Raw genomic sequence first — 22,042 nt, 5'->3', positions numbered from 1 at the left:
TCACTATCATATAAAGATATTGGGCTTCAGTAGCTAGAAAATGTATTCTACAATCTTGGATACACGAACAACCCCCTGATTTGACTCTGTTTAAAAACAATTCTGCTCCCAGTCAGTGCTTAGAAATATCAGAGAATGAAATCAAAGCTGTGTGACAGGAGTCAGTACTCCTGTTTTAATCCTAAATTGTTAGTATTTGCTTCATTTTTAATGATGAAATAAAAAATAAATAAATGCACTGAACTAATGATAAACTACAAAACAATTTGTAAAAAAACAAATAACTTAATTAAGTATATGTGCAAACATAGCAGAGTGTCTTCATGTAGTTTGTATATAGTATTACATAAGTAACCAGTGAAGCAAAACATTTGAATAGATTCAGTAAGTCTGGCCCTATTCAATACATCTATGGCCAAATCAGCATTTGTGTAGTTACTCAGTCTGTTCCACTAGATGGCAGTGCAGTACACTATTGATGTTTATAGTTACTTAGTGTAACAAATAGTGCACAACCGTGTACCAATGTTTTCATGGGAAAACCTGTATGTATGTTATTAACACCTTTCAGAATGGATGCCATTGCAGAATGCTACACAATAGGGTTAATAAAGAGCCCTGGAAGCTGATATCTGTCCTATGGACCTTTAGATGAACAGCCCTAGTTTCGGCAAATAATAGAGCTCATATGTACCTATAATATGTGTAAAATGTTTTAAAAATTGGAAATAAAACCCTGTCAACACCATCTCTTTAATGTCCACAAAGCGACAGAGGATATTTCTCCTTGTACCCCGCTAGAATACATGTTGAATCTCTCTCCTCTGTGTCAATCACCTAGCCTGCTACAGGTGTAAGGGTGGCAGCAACGGAGAGTTAAGCAACACATAAGTGAAACATTCTGGAAAACTTAGCTATAGAAAAAGGTCTTTTCGGAAGTAGTACAGAATAATGTTCACTCATGATGAAGCATCACCTTTAATGCAAAAATTATTACCATTGTATTACAGGAAACCTGAATAGATAAATACTTTACATGGGTGCCCTCTGCTCTCTTACCATCTAATATGTAGCTATATGAATTAGGAGGAATGAGAGAATGTAATTCTGCAATAACACACCTTCACTTAAGTGGGAACTGTCCTGTTTTCCACTCCCATCCTGAGACTGACCAGCATCAAATGAGATCTGAGAGAGACTGGCGTCTGCAGACAAGTGACCCAAACTTTGGAAACTTTTACTGAAAAACAAAAATGTAACAAGATAATTAGGACTGTAATGGACGTTCATTTTACCTCAAAAACAATAAGTTAGATGTATGAACTTTCATATAGAGAGGTGCATTTGTCATCACAGTTTTCCTACAAAGATAGAGAGAAGCCTTAAATCGCTGCTTTGTGCTGTTGGAGGACCCTGTCCTTTCCAATTTATCTAATTTTAAGTCTGCTTCCATTCCCCTCCTCACATCATGATACAGCTCATGTCACATACAGCCCGTTTTTCACTAACACAACCACACGATACATGGACAGGTGACTGTCTCCAACAAGATAAAGACACAACTTCTGAAATAATCTGTGCAGCTGTAAGTATTTATGATTATCTGGCTGGCCACCAGTGTTCTGTCCCTGTCTATTCCCCTCGGGAGTTTGGTAGGTCTTCCAGGACTCCCCTCTGGGAGTCCGGGAAACCTCCACGAAATTTGGGCGTCTCCCGGACAGTCCAGGAGAGTGGATAAGTATGAGATATCTTCAGCGATTAATAAAATTATCTCTCAGTATTGCAGTCCCCATATCCTCTATGGGAACTGTGCGCTTGTGCAAGTTAAGAAGCTTACAGTTTCAGAGCTTGCCTCCGTTAGCTATTGCCATCTTCAGATGGCATTAGCAGTTCTCGCACTATAGCAAAAGCCTAGCCGTAGAGGGATCTTCTTCCCCGGCAGGCTGGACGTTCCTACCCTCCCCCCCCCCAGTTCAACATCTGTGTGCAAGGGCAGCCTCATGCATGTGTAAAGAGTAGACCGTGACAGAACACTCTTACAGCGATGTGATCAGCGGATAGAGAGTAGATTTTACCACTCGCAGGAAGAGCTGCTTATTGGAGCAGCTATCTCACCGTCAGTTAATTGGCAAATTATACCGTTATCATATCATTGTAAATAGCAGCGATAAGAGATGATAATTAACAGGCAAAATTTGCAAAGGATCTTAAATAGACCCCTAAGTGTCAGTAAGATAGTAAACAACTGTAATTATACAATATAGTTAATGTTGGTACACTTCACCATGCATCAATCTTCTGATATTTTCTTTTACCCCTGCAATACCTCACAACATTATGGACCGACATCTGGAATGCATTAGGCCCATCCTATCTACCCAGCAATACCCACCAATAAGCTTCCTTGTTCTCGTCCTCAGATAATCAAACCTGATTTTTCTGACACTTGGGTGCTCAATAAACGCACTAAATTTACACCGATTTTAAAAATGACATTTCTGAACATATAGCTTCAAAATGGGACTTGATTTGTGTCTTAGAGGACAGGATGTGATCATTCATGGCTGGAGAGCGAACGTATTTGCCTTGTTTTTGTTGAACAGCACATTCCTTATACAAAGCGCTACTTGCACCCGTCAGCCTTCCCTTCCTTGCCCTTGTTTAAATAACTAAATCTTGTAATTAACATAACCTTTATTTCCTTTTGTTGTCCATTAATCGCTCCTCTTATCAATGTTAAAGAGTATGTATTTTTCGTTTCCTGTTTTGTTTTTTTACATAAGTTGTATAATTATTGTAATTGGGCAATATACAGTACACAATGTAGAGTACATGATTTGAATAGAGGGGCTGTGCATCCCCCTGGTGGTCATAAGAAGCACTGCAGTTTTTGTTGTTTTAAGTTTGCCCATTTGTTTTTGGCGCAACTTCATGCACCTGTAGCCCCCCAGCACAAGCCAGTTGCATTTTAATGCTCAAATTGTTAAATCGTCCTGTTATATAACTAGGAAGGTATAAATCCCAGGAAATACAAAAATATCATCATCAAATAACAACTGAAACTTCCCCTTTGAAGATACAATATTAAAATATCAAAACTACAATGTTCAGCTATTCAATGATATACTATGACATGACCATATGTCCAAATTCATATGTTATTTTTATTCTGGTTTTACATTTTAGGCTCTGATTAGCTGATGGCATCAGTGTTATACTGGGGTATGCAGCATAGCTGTCAACGATCCCAACTGAAAAATCAAGATGCATTAGACCTGAGCTGCCCGAATCATTCCCAACTTGGATGCCACAAACCGGACTGTCACAGCACAAGTGGGACTATTGGAAAGTATGACGTACGGCCCAACACTAAATCCTGGCCCATTCTAGTTGAAATAAATATATTTTGTGCAGCATATGTTTTAATATGATTTTTAAGTTAAATACACAATAATCTACAGTATGCACTTATATGGTTAATGATTTTGTGACAGAGGACAATTAAGTTTTTTTTTCTGGTTTCAAACATGCCATTGAGGTTCACTCTAGTTTTGGGCCCAATGAATGATTTTATAGTAACTTTCATCACCATACTGAGCTTCCATTGCAGCATCCTTTAAAATAGATGTATGCATCAAATCTGATGTGCATAGAAGAAAAATGTTCCCCCATAATCAGAGACAGTAAAGGTCATGCATCAAAGTGCAGGAACTCGCATCGATCCAACAATACAATACTTTTCTATTTGCGAGTATTTGGTACTACTGCAGTAATATGAGCCAATGCTTACATTTGCTTATTTGCGCAGGACAAGAACAGTAAAAAATATCATTACAAAGTCCTCTATGTCGTCACTTTAGAATCATAACTTTTATTAAATTATGTTTCTACTAAAATACTTCTCCAGCCTAATTAATGCATTAATAAATGAGAATCTTCATTACATTTGCCACACTTGAGTGTTTGATTATTTTTTATTTCATGCGTATTTGTATGGTTAATAGCAGCAAGTGCATATGCATGGTACAAATTGACAGTATATGATAACTTTGGAGTACCGACACCTCTTGAGCGCCTATAAGGAGGAGAAGAGGCTCTGCAGCCACCAGCTAAGCGGTGAACACTCTCTCCACCCCTCCAATCTCATTTACAGATCTCATCCTGCAAACAAAACCTTCTTCTCTCATGCGGGTGCCATTTGAGATGCAAATGTGTGCCCTCATTTAGCTGCAAATGCATTGATTTACCCAGGTCCTCCCATCACAAGATATAACATTTGCAGCTCTAGCAGACGCCCCCATGTTAACACACAGATCCAGGTGTCTCCAGTAATAATGGTCACATTTTCAATGTGGTCACAAAACAGAGCATTATTGGCATGATCATAAATAAGCCCTGAAATATAAAAGAAGTTTAGCTCAAAACTGGACACACATTGATACATTTTGTCAGATAACGTGGTCATTTTGACCACATTTGCAGGTAATGTACCTTGTGTGGGCCCAGCTACGTTTAAAAATATTTCAGTTTTATATTAATTCAGTGAATATTACAAATATGTCACAAATGATCCAATATATTAAATGACATTGTGAAGGTTAATATTATTATAAGTATTGTTATTATATTCAGAGGTGTTTCTCTTGCCACATTCTGATTATATTCTTTGAATGTTACAGGAATGTATTCCTGTAATATTCACATTAATCAATTCAATCACCCTGATATTTTGCTTGCTGAAATGCCGTAAGTTGCTCAGTGTTTTGTTGCCACGTAACCTTTTCTGTAGTTTGTGAAAAGCAATGAAGAAATATAAGCTGGTTCCACCTTTGCACAAATACTATTCTATCCATTTTTTTTTTATTTTTTTTTACACCAAATAATTTCATGCTAATTTATTAATATCAAACATATTCCATGGTGTTTACATTATTACAAGATGAAAACCACCCAAAATAAGAGCAGTCAGGCAGCTGGAGGTCTTGAAAGTGGAATTATTTTTTATGTGCACAAATAAGGTTGCTTTAAAAACTAACAAGTGAGCATGACCAATCAGATGTAGATGGTGTTTTCACTAAAATGAGCAAGTTTTACATAACTAGTGAAGTTTATGAAAAAACGCTATGCCAATTAGCAACAATAAAACACCACATTGTATACTCTTCAAATCGAGATATGTTGAGTCAATTGCAATGCGCACTATACAATGCAGAGTCCTTGCTGGTGACCACTATACAATGCAGAGTCCTTGCTGGTGACCGCTATACAATGCAGAGTCCTTTCTGGTGACCGCTATACAATGCAGAGTCCATTCTGGTGACCGCTATACAATGCAGAGTCCATTCTGGTGACCGCTATACAATGCAGAGTCCTTGCTGGTGACCGCTATACAATGCAGAGTCCTTGCTGGTGACCGCTATACAATGCAGAGTCCTTGCTGGTGACCGCTATACAATGCAGAGTCCTTGCTGGTGACCGCTATACAATGCAGAGTCCTTGCTGGTGACCGCTATACAATGCAGAGTCCTTGCTGGTGACCGCTATACAATGCAGAGTCCTTGCTGGTGACCGCTATACAATGCAGAGTCCTTGCTGGTGACCGCTATACAATGCAGAGTCCTTGCTGGTAACCGCTATACAATGCAGAGTCCTTCCTGGTGAACGCTATACAATGCAGAGTCCTTCCTGGTGAATGCTATACAATGCAGAGTCCTTCCTGGTGAACGCTATACAATGCAGAGTCCTTGCTGGTGACCGCTATACAATGCAGAGTCCTTGCTGGTGAACGCTATACAGTGCAGAGTCCTTGCTAGTGACCGCTAGCCATTTTGGCGGCCCCGCTCCCCGCAAAACACGTATTTTCCGTTGCGTGGGTGGTGGGTGGCATTGGGGCCAAAATGATGCGTTTGGCTGCGCCCCACCCCCACCCGCCCCTCTCTGGGAGTAGGTAAGTATGCTCTATATACATCCGGTATACGCCATATCAAATTTAGAATCTCTGGTGACCGTATCGTTCATTATGCTGGAAGCATGATGTGCATAAGAGAAAACAGTTCCACCAACATCAAAAAATTATCTCAAATATTTCCAGTTCTGATAAGCTTTTAGATTTGAATATAATTATATCTATATCTATCTATCATAATATAGAATTAGTGGATGATAGACAGATCAACCGATGAGTTGCGAGATATTTTGTATCAATGGAAGAGATGTATTTTTGTGCAGTGTTACTTATGGCCTTGTATGTTAGTAGATATATTTTATATTGGATTTGGTAAAATACAGACAACCAATGTATATATAATTCTGGCCACACAAGCTGCAATATAGGTAGCAATATTGGACCAATATAGATGTAGGACACTAACAGTGTGACAGAGTCATTATATAAAAATGACACATAGCTTTAGTGGTTCTTTAAAAGAGAGAGAGAGAGATCATCAAATTGACAAGTTATTACACAGCTCTATACATAAGCTGGGCTCTAGTGGGCACGATGCCCTGGTCATCCCTACAGGCCGGGACAGCCCTCTGTTAGTCTTGGCACAGCAGTAAATCCCAGATTCTCCATATATAACAATCCAAAATGGGAAAAAAGTTGACTTGTCTGTGATTAAACTGCGGACAATAGCGTAGGCAGTAATTTAATGCACCGCCGGCTAAAACTCTATTCTAAAGAAATCTGTCTGACCTGAGGCGTCACGTCGGTTCCTTTTATAAGAGCTGTAGAGCTGCTTATGTCTATTCATATGGTAATAGCAATGTTCTGTTTGTTCTGTTCAGATTTCAGCTAGAAATTAAAATCTGTTAACATGCTGGAGGCTGGCAAGTCAGGAAAAGCTCTATTAAAGCATCATCTCTGAGGCTAGGCTCACATACATAGGCACATATATGCTAGGGAAAATGGAAACAAAATTGGCACACAACCACATGAACATCCCTGTTCCCTATGGCCAGCAAGCGGTGACACTGGGCCCTTCTATCATTCCCAAAGCTGGAATAAAACGACCATCTAGGAAGTGCTAAAATCATAGGTCCATTTATTTGTGCTTGATTATCTACCGAAACACTCATTGTTTAATATCCATTATGGATAAGTTTAGGTTTGCTATATGTTCATGGACCATATCCCAATCTACCACCCACGTGTATTAATATACAGACGACATAATACAATAAAGAGTGTTAATATTCAGTCAATATCTCTGGAATATATAAAAACCCTTCCGACCATTTTTTAAAAAATGTCGGATTATAACGACATCATCAATATTATATCGAGCCGGTTTTGGCCCATGGCTGTGCCCCTAAAACGTCCTTTTTATAATGTACTACATATTACAGCTCTACTTATTTAATGTGCACTGTAGGCCATATTATATACAATTATTTACACATATATTATATACATTTTCCATGTATAGGCTTGTGTACGTATTGTATTCATAGCATTTTCAGTACTTAAAAGGCCTTTCTGTGCCTATACATGTGACAGATAATGCGGTTAGGGATTTAAGAGCAGATTTAGGGCAGAAAGCCGACTGAACTGCCGACAACAATGGAAATTTTGTGCAGGTGATAAAGGATATTCTTCGCTATACATCAAACGGACAACAATAACCACAATAACCCTGCTGGCAGTAAGACGCAAGCGAAGGCGTCCCCATTTAACAAGTATTGCAGCGTTACTCAGGACCGTTCTTAGGAAGGCGATAACAAGCCAAAAACATTTAAAAAAAAAAAAAAGCATTAGCGTATAACTGTCTTAAAGTATTTTGTTTTATTTACAAAAATAAAAAAATGTGAAAAATTTAATTAAATTAAGTTTAAAAATCAATACAAGTGGAAGTGGATCTGGGCTCTCAGTCCCGCAGGCCATACGAGACCCGTCAAGCTGCCTGGTCCATGCTCACATATGCAGATACTGGCTCATCAGGTATTTTTTGATAAATTGCAATAATAAGGAGTATTTGTATTGCCATGGAGGGGCTGTGTATGGCCTGTTAGTCTAACTAATGTAAACAAAATGTAAATGGACAACTCCACCAAAAACTAGCATGTGGGGAGTTTGACAAGATATAATACAATATAGAGTCTAGAACTGGCTTTTGTCCTATTAAGGGAGGCATGTGTCACACACACAGCGGTGATATCAATGCCCGTTCCCTGTTACGTCATTGATCACTATTGTATACAAGGTCATCAGTACATTCTGATATTTCCTTGAAAGCTTCTTGGACCATGAACCCTGTTCACTAGAGAGATCAAAGACCTCTATTTTAGCAGCCGTTCAACTGTGTTTAGAACGGGGGCAACACAAGTGCATGTGTGTATCTGCCCTGAATCATGCAAGTGGTAGTAGGCGAGGAGTCCAGGGCTAAACCACTGCTGTACTGGGGGATAACTGCACTGAATAGAAGCAGAACTCTAGTTTATCATATATTAGCAAACTCTACTCAAAAGTCAGCTTTACATTTTCAGTGGTATCCATCGTTCACAAAAAAAAAACCCAAAAACGGTCTTATTAAAAGAGAATAATTACATATTACATTATATTCTCCATCAGTGATGAAAACGCTTTACCAACATTTTAACATCATAATAATTTTTCAGTATTTTTTTCTTCTTAAGGACCGTAAAGCGATCAGTTGTAAGTCATAGCCACTAAATTTGTAAAGGCCTTTTCTGCAATGTTGTCTGCAATTAACTAGTAAAACGTATTAATGTATTCAAGTTCCGAAGCTAAAAATGAGGTCAATGTATTTCTAGTAAATAATTACACCCTCCAAGACTTGCAATGATTTTTTTTCTTTCTTTTTTTGTAATGGCAGCTTGGATAAATATAACCACAATCAAGAAATCAAACAAAAATGGCTGCTCTCGTCAATCACGAAAGACTGGCGTATCAAATGCCTATAACTTTCCATGCCTATCCTACAAGCACAGTTTATTGTCACATTAATTTTAGTGGAATAGTTCAGTGTAATTTATTATATATACATATGTGCTGTTAAGTGCTAAGTTTTATTGTACTGTATAATTTCTGAACTGTGTAACTGCTTTGTTGTTATATATCATTATTGGTATCAAAGGGCATAACTAGACTAGATTTGTGGGTCCATAGGAACATTTTGTTAGGGCCCCCAGGTACAAAAATCAGCCAATTTCTTACCTAATCAGTCTGTGGTATAATTGCCTAATCGCCCAAAATGTTATGCTAATTGCGTCATAATAGCCCGCCTCCTGCTGCGCGATGACACATCCTGAGGATGCAAATCACGCTGTCACGCCCCCTGCACTTGTGAGGGATGTGGCTTACGTCAATTGTGGGTGTGACAGACTCAGGTCATCATTAAGACTGATTTGGGTTTGGAAGGGAGGGGGGCAGATATTTTCTTTTTTAAACAGAATATGTTGCCAGTTCTGCTTTTTCTCATAAAAAAAAATTAAATAAAAAAGTGACACAAAACCACACAACACTTAAATAAGTGAACGGTTAATATATATTTCTTCTACTGCAAGAAGAATATGTAAAATGATATATTTGATATTTTCCCTCAAGTAAACAGATAAAAAGTACTGTAGGTTGAGAAATCCCACAGTGATAACGACAAGTGGAACACAAGCTGGCAGTGTGTGTGGGCAGTACGGCTGGTTAATAAACACTCATTTAAGCATACTTTGCTTTCTCTCCTCAGAAGAACACATGGCACTGTAGCCATTACAATATTCTGGAAAATCGCATCTTTAATGCTCATCAATTTAAACATGTCAATAATAAGAGAGTGACAGTCACAGCTTAGTTAGGGTTTCACAAACTGTTGGCGAACGGGCAGAGCTAGCAAGTGCGGGTGAGCACCCATTGTACAACATTCAAAAATAATAGTGTTAGGAGTCCAAGAGATGTGATATTATCCAATCCTGTGGTTCTTACTTTTCTGTTAATTTCCAACACAACTACTTGTGCTGTGACTGCTAGATCACTTAAAATTTTGTATTTTTAAATACAAAAAAGTGGACTGTTTGTGGTATTTATTTGTATGACAATCTGTTTATCTTATACTTAAAATAAAGGTTTACTTGTTATATAAACGGAACATATACCAGCAAATTGACAAATACTATTCTGTACAGAGAACAACGTTCTTCATATTGATGTATAGTATCATCAATGCACTGTGACAAAACAGTGTTTACTCTGTGGCCTATGAATATATACAATGCTTACTTTGTATTACTAAGCTCTTACGTTAGGACATATCAACTCTCTCTTGTTTTATTCAGGATTAATTGTTTTCAATAGTAACTTGTCATCGAAAACCGGAGTGAAGAACAATTAAAGATGTTATTAGCTCTAAGGGGGCAATATAGATGTACCAAGAGGCAAATAGATTCCATGACAGCAAACAGAGGTAATTCTTCTATCCAATATGACATTCTGCCATCACTGCTGTGTGTTAGGAAGAGTTTGGAATTGACACACATTCTGGAAACAACTCATCGTACAAAATGTTTCAGCCATTCCAAAGCCTGAATTGTACCTGTCAGTGGAGGCAGCCATCTTGTTGCTCGAACCAATGCTAAAGGAGAATGAAACCAACGAGAACCCAGTGACATCACTGAGGCAGGAAGTGATGTCACTAGTTTACTGGGAACCGATTGGCTGACTATTAGTGCAGATAACAAAATAGCTGCCTTCACTGTGTGTGGTCAACAGGTACACTTTACATTTCTAAGGAGTTCATATGATTCATAAGTCCAGATTGCTGCCATCGATCAGTTGGTATGAACCACTTGGGTATATACGTTATTACTCCTGTTGGGGTTGGTCTGACAACAATGACATATTAAACTTACTCATCCCACTGTTCATTGTGCTTTTGGTGCAGCAATGTCTCCAGAGCAACAGCTTTAACATCCAGAGCTCCTGGGGAAGGCCACTGATTGGTGAGGTGAGTGGTTAACTCCTGTCTCGATCTTAAGTCATTATTCTTTAGTACAGTCCTGTGAAGATATAGACAGTGAACTCCTTTATTTTCTATCAAAATAAAGGCTAAACAACGAACAGAGGCAGGATGGATGCTCGAGGAAAATGGAGATGATGAATGGCTGGAATATTACAATAGGCCGACATCCCAATGGCCTGATGAGAAGATTTTATTCCCTACATGTCTGCTTGAAGAAAAGGCAGAACCTCATTAATGCTGAGATTAGTCTATTAATCTATATATTATCCAGCAGCGGTAACGAGTAACTAGAGATTCCAGCTGTCACTGTTGGAATAGACAATTTTGCCGCTGATTAGGTCTCTGCTATTAAAGAAAATAAAAGAATATAACATATTTTTTTGTGTTTTACAAAAGCAAACCCCTCTCCCAACTTTCATAACTGAAAGTTTTACTGTCCAAGTGCCTGATCTTATCTATGAATGCGGAGGAAAAAAACTAAATATACCTATTTATTAAAAATGTTATCTCATCATTTGAAACTCTTGGATGTATGCCCTCCTCTGAGAGATATTTTGGCAATTACAGCTATGTACAGGAACCGTTTCATCGATATTATGGCTGCTATATGTAACCTCCACTTACAAACATTGATGTGTGAATAGTCACACCTCCAGGCTGTCCTGATTTCAGTGGGACATTCATGCTTTGCACGGTTTGTCACGCCAAACCATGTTTAGATCTTATGTTATTATCATTATTAATATTTATTTATAAGGCGCCACAAGGCATCCGCAGCGCCGTACAGAGACAAACAAAATTACAATACAATGGGAGACAGCACAGTACAGTAAACACAGCAACTCAGTAAGCTCAATGCACAGCTAGAGAGGGCGGGGAAGGGGGAGGGAGGATCCGCAAACGACGGGGCCCAAGAAGGAGGGCGCGGAAGACAGGGAGACCCCCAGGGGGGAGGAGGGAGCGAGAGTGGACGTGGGGTGAAGGACCCTCGAGGAGGAGGGCTAAGTAGCTGGAGAGCAGAGTTAGAAGTGGTGGAAACAGGAGGAGAGATGGCCCTGCTCAGAGGAGCGTACAATCTAAGGGGATTATATCAACAATTAATCTTATATCAACAACAACAGTAACGGGTCATCAAAATTAATGATGTAAAAAACAAAACCCCCAAAAAAACAACACATTTTAATACATTATTACCATATGTAAAAAAAAATAATAAAAAAATACCACACCCCCACATCCATTGTTTACCTTTTTAAAAACGAAGTTGGAATTGCCTTTTCTGCAACAGTCTGAGTGGAATGAAAGTTAAATAATGTGAATAGATTTAGTAGCAATGCAATGACGAGCTATCAGCTGGAGGCCGATCCACACACTGGCAGATGAATTGTCTAGATTGTGCCTAGATTGTGTCTAGATTGAGATTAGGTAGTCATCATTGCACCATCACCATGGTGAGAGGATTCCATGTGCATCTGCCAATGGTGCACGTGGCAACTGACCCGTGTTTTCAGGATAGTAAAGGTGGTCGTGCTTTATCGAGATTCCAAGAAGACTGTTGTTGGGAGCTATGCATACGCAACTGCTGATATTTTGGGTTGAGGGGCTCAGGAGATGTTTGGGACAACCATGCATGCCTGGCAAGTGAGCTTCTAGTGTGCACAGATATTTATATTTCCTTTATTTATAAAGCAGGGTCACTCCGTTGAGACCCCCACTATTTAACAGCGCCTGTTGGAGGCAGCAGCTGACGACTATTTGTGAAAATGCACCCAACCGTTTCACTAGAAAACAGCCACATCACTAAGGCACGGTTCAATGATTATTACGAAATTGATGGGTTGCATTTTATACATAATAGCTGACTCCACTGTCTGTAGACAACAGGTGTACTTTAATTGATCAGAAATATCCGTTTGAAGATTGCTTATCCCTATAAGGTTTCGTGGTAATAAAGAGCCAGTGATCACTTATTTTAAGTTTTTGTATATTTAAAAGAAAGGTGTATTCTTTTACGCGAGTAAGGCAGCAGTATAAGTAGCCCCCCATATATTTAATATAGGTAACAGAACACTAACATAATAAATATTACTCTGTGTCTGGGATAAATATTGGAGCAAGCTGTGTATAGTTCTCCATGATGAACAGTCAGCGCAGCTCTGCGGGACGGCAGCGTCTATCCAGCATGAGCGTACTCGGGAACCATGCAATTAATCTGCAATGAATGTAATTTCATGTTCAATGATATCTGTTGCCGCAGGCTTCCGAGCTATGCTCACTCATCACTGCAATTATTTGATAAATCACCTTTACATAATTGGCAACACTTAATATTTTCTGGGGACATTTTCATTTGCTATCTGTAATGTTTGTGCTTTCAGTAGCAAGGCTGGAATAATGCTGGTGGGGGGGGGGGGGGTGACTAAACAATAGGTAAACAATGGGCATAAATAGAGGAATAATTGAGGGTTGGAAAGAGAGGCAAGACAAGATTAACTATTAAAATACTTAAAGCAAACACAGCACAAGGCAGGATTGACTGTTGTTGTCTCAGATCTATTTAGCTAGATAATACATTCTGTGAAAGGTGAATTTACAAATGCAGTCAGAATGGTAAAGCAGAAGTGGAACTGAATGATTGTATCGACGGAACAAGACATCTCTGAAAAATCTGTCTGTTCCAACGTGAAATTTGATTTGTTTTAAATATTGCTACAATTTTGCTTCTATACTTTAACATCACTGCTAGACACTGCAGGTAGGGAGCAACCTAATACTTGCGATAGTCTACCTGTAAATTACTACAAGTCAGAATATCATACTTATTCCACTGTTACATAAACTCTTTATAAATTTGTAAATAAAACACAAATTCTAAAGGTACATCCCAAAAGCCCTTACATTAAATGGCCTCTTAAAATACAAACTGATTTATAAAAAAGAACTGCTAATTTTCACAGTTAATGAAACTAATGAAGGATACTGAATCGTAGGCACATAGCAAACATGGTGTGAAGATATATATTATGGTATATTATACTGGATTGACAGCAGGATCTGGCTGTCTTTGTAATTCTACAATGATACCACTTTGATACGGACACCAGACAGATATAACAACTTCATGCTTGGATAAATGATGTTTTTATTGTTCACATGACATATAGCACAGCAGACTTTTGTCAGGATAACCTAGTCATAGTACCCTGTGCTTACACCCAACGCATGACATTGACGACTTTCCAAAAAATCAGAAATAAATGCAATAAGCTTGTCTCTGTACCAAAAGGGGTATGGTCCAGACAGGAGCTTCACAAGAGTGAAATGCAGCATTGGTAAAAATAAAGGTCAAGGTAACTGGTAGACAGAAATGATCATAAAAAAGAAGATTCAGTAAAGGGTATTAATAACAGCACAGTTTGCACACAAACTAGCACAATTGTACTTGTTGCACAGGCGAGATATGGTTAAGGTCTCCATTGCAGCAATGTAGTGAGGGAATGTGCAAGGTAGAGATTGACTGTACAAACACACGCATGGCAGGTGCAGGAACAGAAATAGCTCTTACAACTGATGCTAGTAGTAGACAAGCTAGTCTATGTGCCTTGTACAGACCTTGTAGGAACTTAATAATATGGTATTTGCTTGGCGTCCTGCTTTATAATCCAGAATAGACTAAATTGTCAATAAAACATTTGTGGGGTCCCAAGTATACAATGTAGACTCAGTTTGCTGCTTGAAGTTGGTGCTAGCTGACCTGAGGTGTGGAGTTTCGATAGCAACCACCTCAAAAATGTAATGGATTTAGCTGCATTATAGCCACAATCTGGATCCCTTAAGTTTGCCCCCCTAGGTAGCAGCTAACTATGGGAATCTTACACAAGTCAGGCCATAGGTTAAGACAAGGAGCATAGTTCACAGTCAAGATGTGAGCCAAGGTCAGGGTCACTAATGGACAGGAAGAGTCAAAAAAAAACAAGCTATGGCTGTAACGGATGGTCAGTACAGCGCACTTACACAGCAGCATAAAGCACATTTATACCTGTTGCTTTGCAAACAAGTGTGCATGGTACAGACATCTGAACGGAGCAGCTGTTATTGTCAGCAGGCTAGGTCACAATGTGAAGGGCACCTAGTAGCCAAGAAGCAGAGGAAAGAGGTGCAGGTGTGCGCCTGTGAAGGTAAAGCTGTCCACTTTCCACAATGCACATTGCACACTACCTGCTGCTTTATGTGGATTCTATACCTTACAGTACCTCATAGTGTGTATAAGTGGATATACACATATGAGCAGGGCCAGTGATATCACAGTGACTACTTCTTTGCGGTCTCTGCTTTACATCAAACTTATTTATATTTCACTTTTTTTCTTAAAGCATTAATATGACAACAGTTTAATAACATGGGTACCTTGGGAGCGACAAAACAGTGGTGGAACCTCGTCATTATGAAATGGAAGTGGGGGAGAGAGGAAGAGAGAGAGACACACACACACACACACACCTGTTATAGCTGTGCATTTTCATATTACACTTTCAGTGGTTCCTTAATGTGGGAATTTTGTTTTGTTTGAGCAGCAGCGAGTTGCTTTGTTTGCACTAAATGCCATAAATCTGCTTGATTTTAGTAATACTGTGTGTGGGTGATTAAAGCAAAGTTTTCATTATGCCTTTGTGTGTTAAAAGTCTTATTTACATAATGAACAACTCATTCAATGACACCGTGTACCTAATTATTGTAGGCATAATTCCAAACAAGCCTTATCTTACTGCAAATGCAGGAAAAGTAAAATACATTTTTAAGTCCACCTGTTGCCTATATAGAGTGGATGCAGCAATTTTGTGGCCTGAACCTAATGAGGAACCAGTCTATGAAATCACTAAGAATGACTTCAAAAAATTAGATCACCCCAAAATCCCCTCTTGAATCTCCAATACTATGCCCATCTCCTGTGAGGGTCACTCTTTTCTGGCAGACCGCATGACTTTAAGCCTACAAAAAATGGCCTGGTTCTGCAAAAATCCCTACTGTGGCAATCGGTGATGTCCCTAGTTATTGAAAACTAGTCCAACCCACAAATTGTCTGCTTCCACTGTGCCTAGGGGATCGGTAGAATAGGACTCGTATCTCATAATACTGTACTGAACGTAACACATTCAGGTTTGGAAATAGAGAAAGGAAGGTTTCAGTGATGAAATTTGAAGCATTTCACTGCATATAACATCCGCTGTTCCCGGAACCTTCATACAATCAACTGGTACATGGAGGAACATAACTTGGAGAACAGCTCCTCTTCTCTGCCTGCCAATTTCATTGCAACCATCACTCACTCTCTTCATGCAATTGCAGTACTGCCTAGTGTATGGTAGGTCAGACTGTAAGGGGAGGCTGGGTGTGTGGGTGAGGAGGTGGGGTGATACCAGCAAGCCCTGCCATCTCTAGGCACAAGCATTCTGTGTCTAGGAGAAAATTTGCCCAAGAATATCTGAGGGCTGGTATTGGCCCAAAGGCATATAAAGCACCTAGATCATACTTGCCAACTCTCCCGGAATGGCCAGGAGACTCCCAGACTCCCGGGAGAGTATTGCAGCCTCCCGCATCAGTCTACTTCCTAGTGAAGTGGGCAAAATTAGATCCAAAATGCCGCAATTCTCAGGGACTTGCGGCATCTGACCTCGTCCCCGCTGCAAAATGACACAGTTGATTGCTGAAATGATTGCTGGGATGCTGCTGTGTGCAAATGTGATAAAGGAAACAGATAAAGCAGCATTTCTAGACATTTAAAATGACAGATGTCTGCTCCCACTCTGCCATGGGGAATGGTTAGAACTGGGAATTGTAAAAGCTGGTTCCCGTTGTTAATATACATATTTCAGCACAAATCTTTATTTGAGCTTTTAAATGCACAATGTGGTTTACTGGAGGCATGACAGAGCCACTTAAAATGCACTGCTATAAAATGCAATCAGAAAGTCCCTAACCCTTATCCAACCTCCCACCATACACGTTCTGCTGCACAACCTCTTCACCTAGCAGAACGTGTGTACAAATCATAACTTTCTAGGTGGCGTTTACTCCCTCTTTCCACTGCACAGGAAGAAAGCTATCAGTGACAGCCTTCTTACTTTTCTGTCTGTATTACACAGTATTGTTTTATTATTGTAATTGTAAAGCGCTACGGAATTTGCTGGGACTATGTAAATAAATGTTGATGATGATGATGACAGTCCGTGGTTCCTGTGCATCTGTCAGGAACCATAAGAAGCGGCTCCTGGCTGTCAGATCACAAGCACAGTGATTAATAGAGTGATGCATATACACTAGTGGTTGATAGAATGCTCCGTGTACACTAGTGGTTAATAGCATGCTGCGTATACACTAGTGGTTAATAGCATGCTGCGCATACACTAGTGGTTAATAGAATGCTGCGCATACACTAGTGGTTAATAGAATGCTGCGCATACACTAGTGGTTGATAGAATGCTGCGTATACATTAGTGGTTAATAGAATGCTGCGTATACACTAGTGGTTAATAGAATGCTGCGTATACACTAGTGGTTAATAGAATGCTGCGTATACAGTAGTGGTTAATAGAATGCTGCGTATACACTAGTGGTTAATAGAATGCTGCGTATACACTAGTGGTTAATAGAATGCTGCGTATACACTAGTGGTTAATAGAATGCTGCGTATACACTAGTGGTTAATAGAATGCTGCGTATACACTAGTGGTTAATAGAATGCTGCGTATACACTAGTGGTTAATAGAATGCTGTGTATTTGCAGCTGCTGCCCTGCTTCCATGGCACATAAAAATCTTGGCCACCTAATCACAGGGGTATACTTCTAGGGGGGAGAATGCTTGGGTTTACCAAGATCTGGATGAGCTTCCCCCATAGTGTGTCTAGTGTTAGAGCATGTATTAAATTGTAACTCCCCTTGTGGGGAGGAAAAAAACAAACAAAACATGACCGAATGAAAAAAAAAAAAACACAGGCACAAACATTTAGAAAAAATGCACTTTATTAGTGGTATGAAAAAAGACCAAGCTTTACTGACCAGAATGTAATTACAAATGCAAAGAGAGCACTATTATGACATGACATGATGGGGACTGTAGTGCTACAAGATCCACTGAGTTCATATCGCTTGTAACCTGGGTGAATCATAGTTGTTGGCTTTGTAGAGCTCCACTGCTAGAGATGCAATTGGGAGTGGCATGAATTCGCAGGCGGGCCTCCTTAATGACGCCACCTGCGTCATCACACTCCGCCCATTGCAGCATGATGACGCCAATTGCGTCATCATGCTGTCTTCTGCGCACCACTTCTTCTTTGTCTGGCCTGGCTTCAGGGGAGATTGTCAAACTCTCTCGAGTCCACCCACTATAGCTGGGTACACACTGCACGGTTTTCGTCCAATAATTGGCTAAATCAGCCGGCATACGACTGCTCGTTCAAAAGTCGGGTCAGTGTGTGCAGTGACACGATGGTCGAAAGTCTGCACAAATGGACGATTGTCGCCTCATTTGGTTGGTCGTACCGTTTAATATTTTCGTTCCAATCTCGTTTCCGTTGTGTAGTGTGTATAAGTTTCCGACCGATCCACAACAGTGAGTACAAAATTACAGTCATTGTTCACGACAACATGGCTGTAAAAAGTCGCTAAAGGAACGTCCGCTCCTCCTTTTATCGTCCTAAACAAGGCTAGTGTGTATGCAGTCCATGGACCGAGCGATCAGAACATCGATCACATGTAAAATCGATCGGCATAAAAAGTTGGTGGAAAATTCTGTAGTGTGTTCCTAGCTCATCTCTGGAGTCTCCCAGACAATCCTGGAAGAGCTGACATGTACATTGTAGATGCACCGATGTTAACGGGTATATTTTAATCACCTTCAATGCATGTACAACACAGCAGTGACAGAATATTATTCAGCAGAAAACTTATTCTAATCAATATTTTAACAAGAGTGAACCGTTACTCATCTGTTTGATCTGTATAGACACAATGCTAATGGTTTTGGAGACAGCTGTAATTTGCATTTTCCACTCATCACAGGCCTGCTGATAATCCTGTCAGAATCTCTGCTCTCCAACCTTCTCATCATAAAAGGATTCAACAACTCCCACATACTTCAAGTCTGATTCTCTCTCCTTCAGTTCAGTGAGAGTCATTGCATTGAATTTACAGGAGGTGAAGAAAGTTCAACAAGTAGACCTTAGCAACAAACATCTTCTCCTGCAATTAGTGGCCTTATTTCTCAGCACAGCAATACACTGATCTTAATTATTCCCCTGAGCTTTACAAAGGGTCTAGGTTCAATCTGTGTCACTGGCACAAATGTAAGTTCATTTTTTATATTATTTTTTCCCCCATTGTACAAGCAGAAGATTGAAAAGGAAATCGAGAACAAAAACCTATGATTCATTTAAGGTTCTATATAACATCCAGGTTTTTTTTGTTTTTTTTAAAAAGTGCACTTTTGAAAGTGGTTAATTACATTTTATGCTGTGTAGCATTAAACAAAAACTCAGCCATGTGAAAACAAAAATAAATAATTAGCCCCCAACATATGGGTCACAAATCACTATTTTAACCAACCAGATTTGGGGCTAGATTTACTAAGCTGCGGGTTTGAAAAAGTGGGGATGTTGCCTATAGCAACCAATCAGATTCTAGCTATCATTTTGTAGAAGGTACTAAATAAATGAAAGCTAGAATCTGATTGGTTGCTATAGGCAACATCCCCACTTTTTCAACCCCGCAGCTCAGTAAATCTAGCCCTTGGTCTCCCTGCCTAGACTCTGCACTAACTAATTCCTCAGATGCTCAGTTAAGGTTTTGATCAATGCCTATTTTATTTTTATATTACTGCCCTTGCCAACTGGCTAATGATTGTATCATTTATAATATTTCGAGTTTGTTTTTTGTACACTAGTTTTAGGCTACATTTTGGTACAAAGAAAGGAGACAATCCCCAGTTGCTCAGCGCTCATACACACAGGCATAGAACACACTAGATGAAAGTACAAAACCTTGTACTCGCTGTAAAAGAGCGCGCCGAGCGCTTTCATTAACACGTCTCAGAGCTTCCCTACAGCATAGCGTACTATGTACTTAATGAGTGCTCCCATTGAAAGAGTGTGTGTGAGTACAGGTCCATTTGTATACATTATTTTTTGGATTATTAGGGGCATATTCAATTAGTTTTTCAGTCTACGATTATGCGCGGCTGCATGAGTCCCGATACCGCAACATCGCGGATTTATGTGCACACCCCATAGGGTTGCGAAGAGAAATCCACGATGTTGTACCGTATTGTCACTTAACACGCGCGAAATCGCGGAGCAAAAACCTAACTGAATATGCCCCTTAATGTTCAAGAGCACTGAATAGGCTACATGATTGTGCAATACACACTTATAAATGAAACCCTTTGTACAAAGTCCAACATATTTACAAGCCTGTTGGAAACTGCAGATGCCGTATATAAAGTGGGATACTAAAGATATCAGTCTGGGCTTGTACATTGCTTTCCCTACTTTCCTTTACCAATATACATAAAATGACTTGGAAACCTCTATAGAGCAGGCTTGACGAGGAGGCACCTGGGTCTGTCTGAAAAGGACTTGCTTTCATGTACGTGGCTGGGGGGTCGTCTGTACAACATATGTCAGCAGTTAGTGGGTATATGTACTGGGGAGTGGGTATCTGTGCAACAAGTGGATGACTATAGGGTGATCTACAATATATGTCTGACCAGCACATGGCAGTTGCTGTATTTCTCTGTAATATGAGGCTTGTAATTACAGAATAAATGCTCATATACCTAGCATAGTAATATAATCATACTCTATTTTGAGGACAAAACTCACTGGGTATGAGGATGATGGCAGCCATTGTGCCGTGCTGTAGGGAAACGGCAGCCATTGTACCATGTGCAGTGCTGTAGGGCAACGGTAGCCATTGTGCCATGTGCCGCGCTGTAGGGCAACGGCAGCCATTGTCCCATGTGCCGCGCTGTAGGGCAACGACAGCCATTGTCCCATGTGCCGCGCTGTAGGGCAACGGCAGCCATTGTCCCATGTGCCGCGCTGTAGGGCAACGGCAGCCATTGTCCCATGTGCCGCGCTGTAGGGTAACGGCAGCCATTGTCCCATGTGCAGCGCTGTAGGGCAACGGCAACCATTGTCCCATGTGCAGCGCTGTAGGGCAACGGCAGCCATTGTGCCATGTGCCGCGCTGTAGGGCAACGGCAGCCATTGTGCCATGTGCCGCGCTGTAGGGCAACGGCAGCCATTGTGCCGTGCTGTAAGGGAACGGCAGCCATTTTACTGTGTAGATAGGGCAGAATAGACGGGGAAGAAGTGAAGTTAGATTTACTTTATATGCAAATTTATTTGATAAACAAGACCTGGTAGTCTATCTTAAAAACAGTCTTTTCTCAAAAACTATAGATCAGGATCTTTAAAGGTGAGGAAGTACATATAAATACAAATTCGGATGAGACTGATATTAAGGATCTTTAGATAAGCAGTTTCATTTTCTTTTATATTGTATATGTTCTAGTTTGTACTTCATTAAAATGTATTTATACATATTGCACTATTTCTTTGTGTACATTTATGCCCTGCACAACTTCGGCCATATTGTGAGGATTAAAGAGGGTAATTGACAAGGAAAAAGATTACTGAAACCCGAGGACCACGATGTAACTTCGATATATAGCACAATTCAATATAGAAGCCCGTCTCCTATCACCTCTCGTACAAGCATACGTCATTGTATATTAAAATAACCAGAAATGACATCACAATAGGGCTCCTTCCTTCTTCTTTTCTTCCTCCCATAGCTATTAGCACGTTTGAAAACTGCAGTAAAGCAATAATAATGTTGCAAATAAAGAGGCAATTAACTTTGTAGGCAAATCAGAAATAAGCAATGAAAACGTAACAGCGAAAACATCAAGTAAAATGTTGTAGTGAAAACGCCAGGTTAAAGATGCTGAAGTGGTGAGGATATCCTCAGACAAATGTAGCAAAATAAACAATTTAAATATGCCTGATTCTTC

The 22,042-nt window shown here is 39.8% G+C and overlaps 1 protein-coding gene across 2 annotated transcripts in view; it reads right to left on the bottom strand.

Moving 5' to 3' along the window:
- The window catches only part of RUNDC3B (RUN domain containing 3B), a 149,654-nt gene that overhangs the window by 5,616 nt on the left and 121,996 nt on the right, over nt 1-22,042 (bottom strand). Inside the window, exons 9-10 of one of the 2 annotated variants that reach the window (XM_075211889.1) lie at nt 10,861-11,007; nt 1,122-1,240 (exon numbers count right to left, since the gene is read on the bottom strand). In XM_075211889.1, coding sequence (XP_075067990.1) covers nt 1,122-1,240; nt 10,861-11,007 — 266 coding nt within the window. The remainder of the gene's footprint in view (nt 1-1,121; nt 1,241-10,860; nt 11,008-22,042) is intronic. The other variant, XM_075211890.1, reaches the window with a different exon arrangement.

This window comes from Mixophyes fleayi, chromosome 5, assembly GCF_038048845.1.
Source record: "Mixophyes fleayi isolate aMixFle1 chromosome 5, aMixFle1.hap1, whole genome shotgun sequence".
Lineage (NCBI taxonomy): Eukaryota > Metazoa > Chordata > Amphibia > Anura > Limnodynastidae > Mixophyes > Mixophyes fleayi.
Note: the sequence above shows the minus strand (reverse complement) of the source record. Positions and strands in the feature narration are given on the sequence as shown.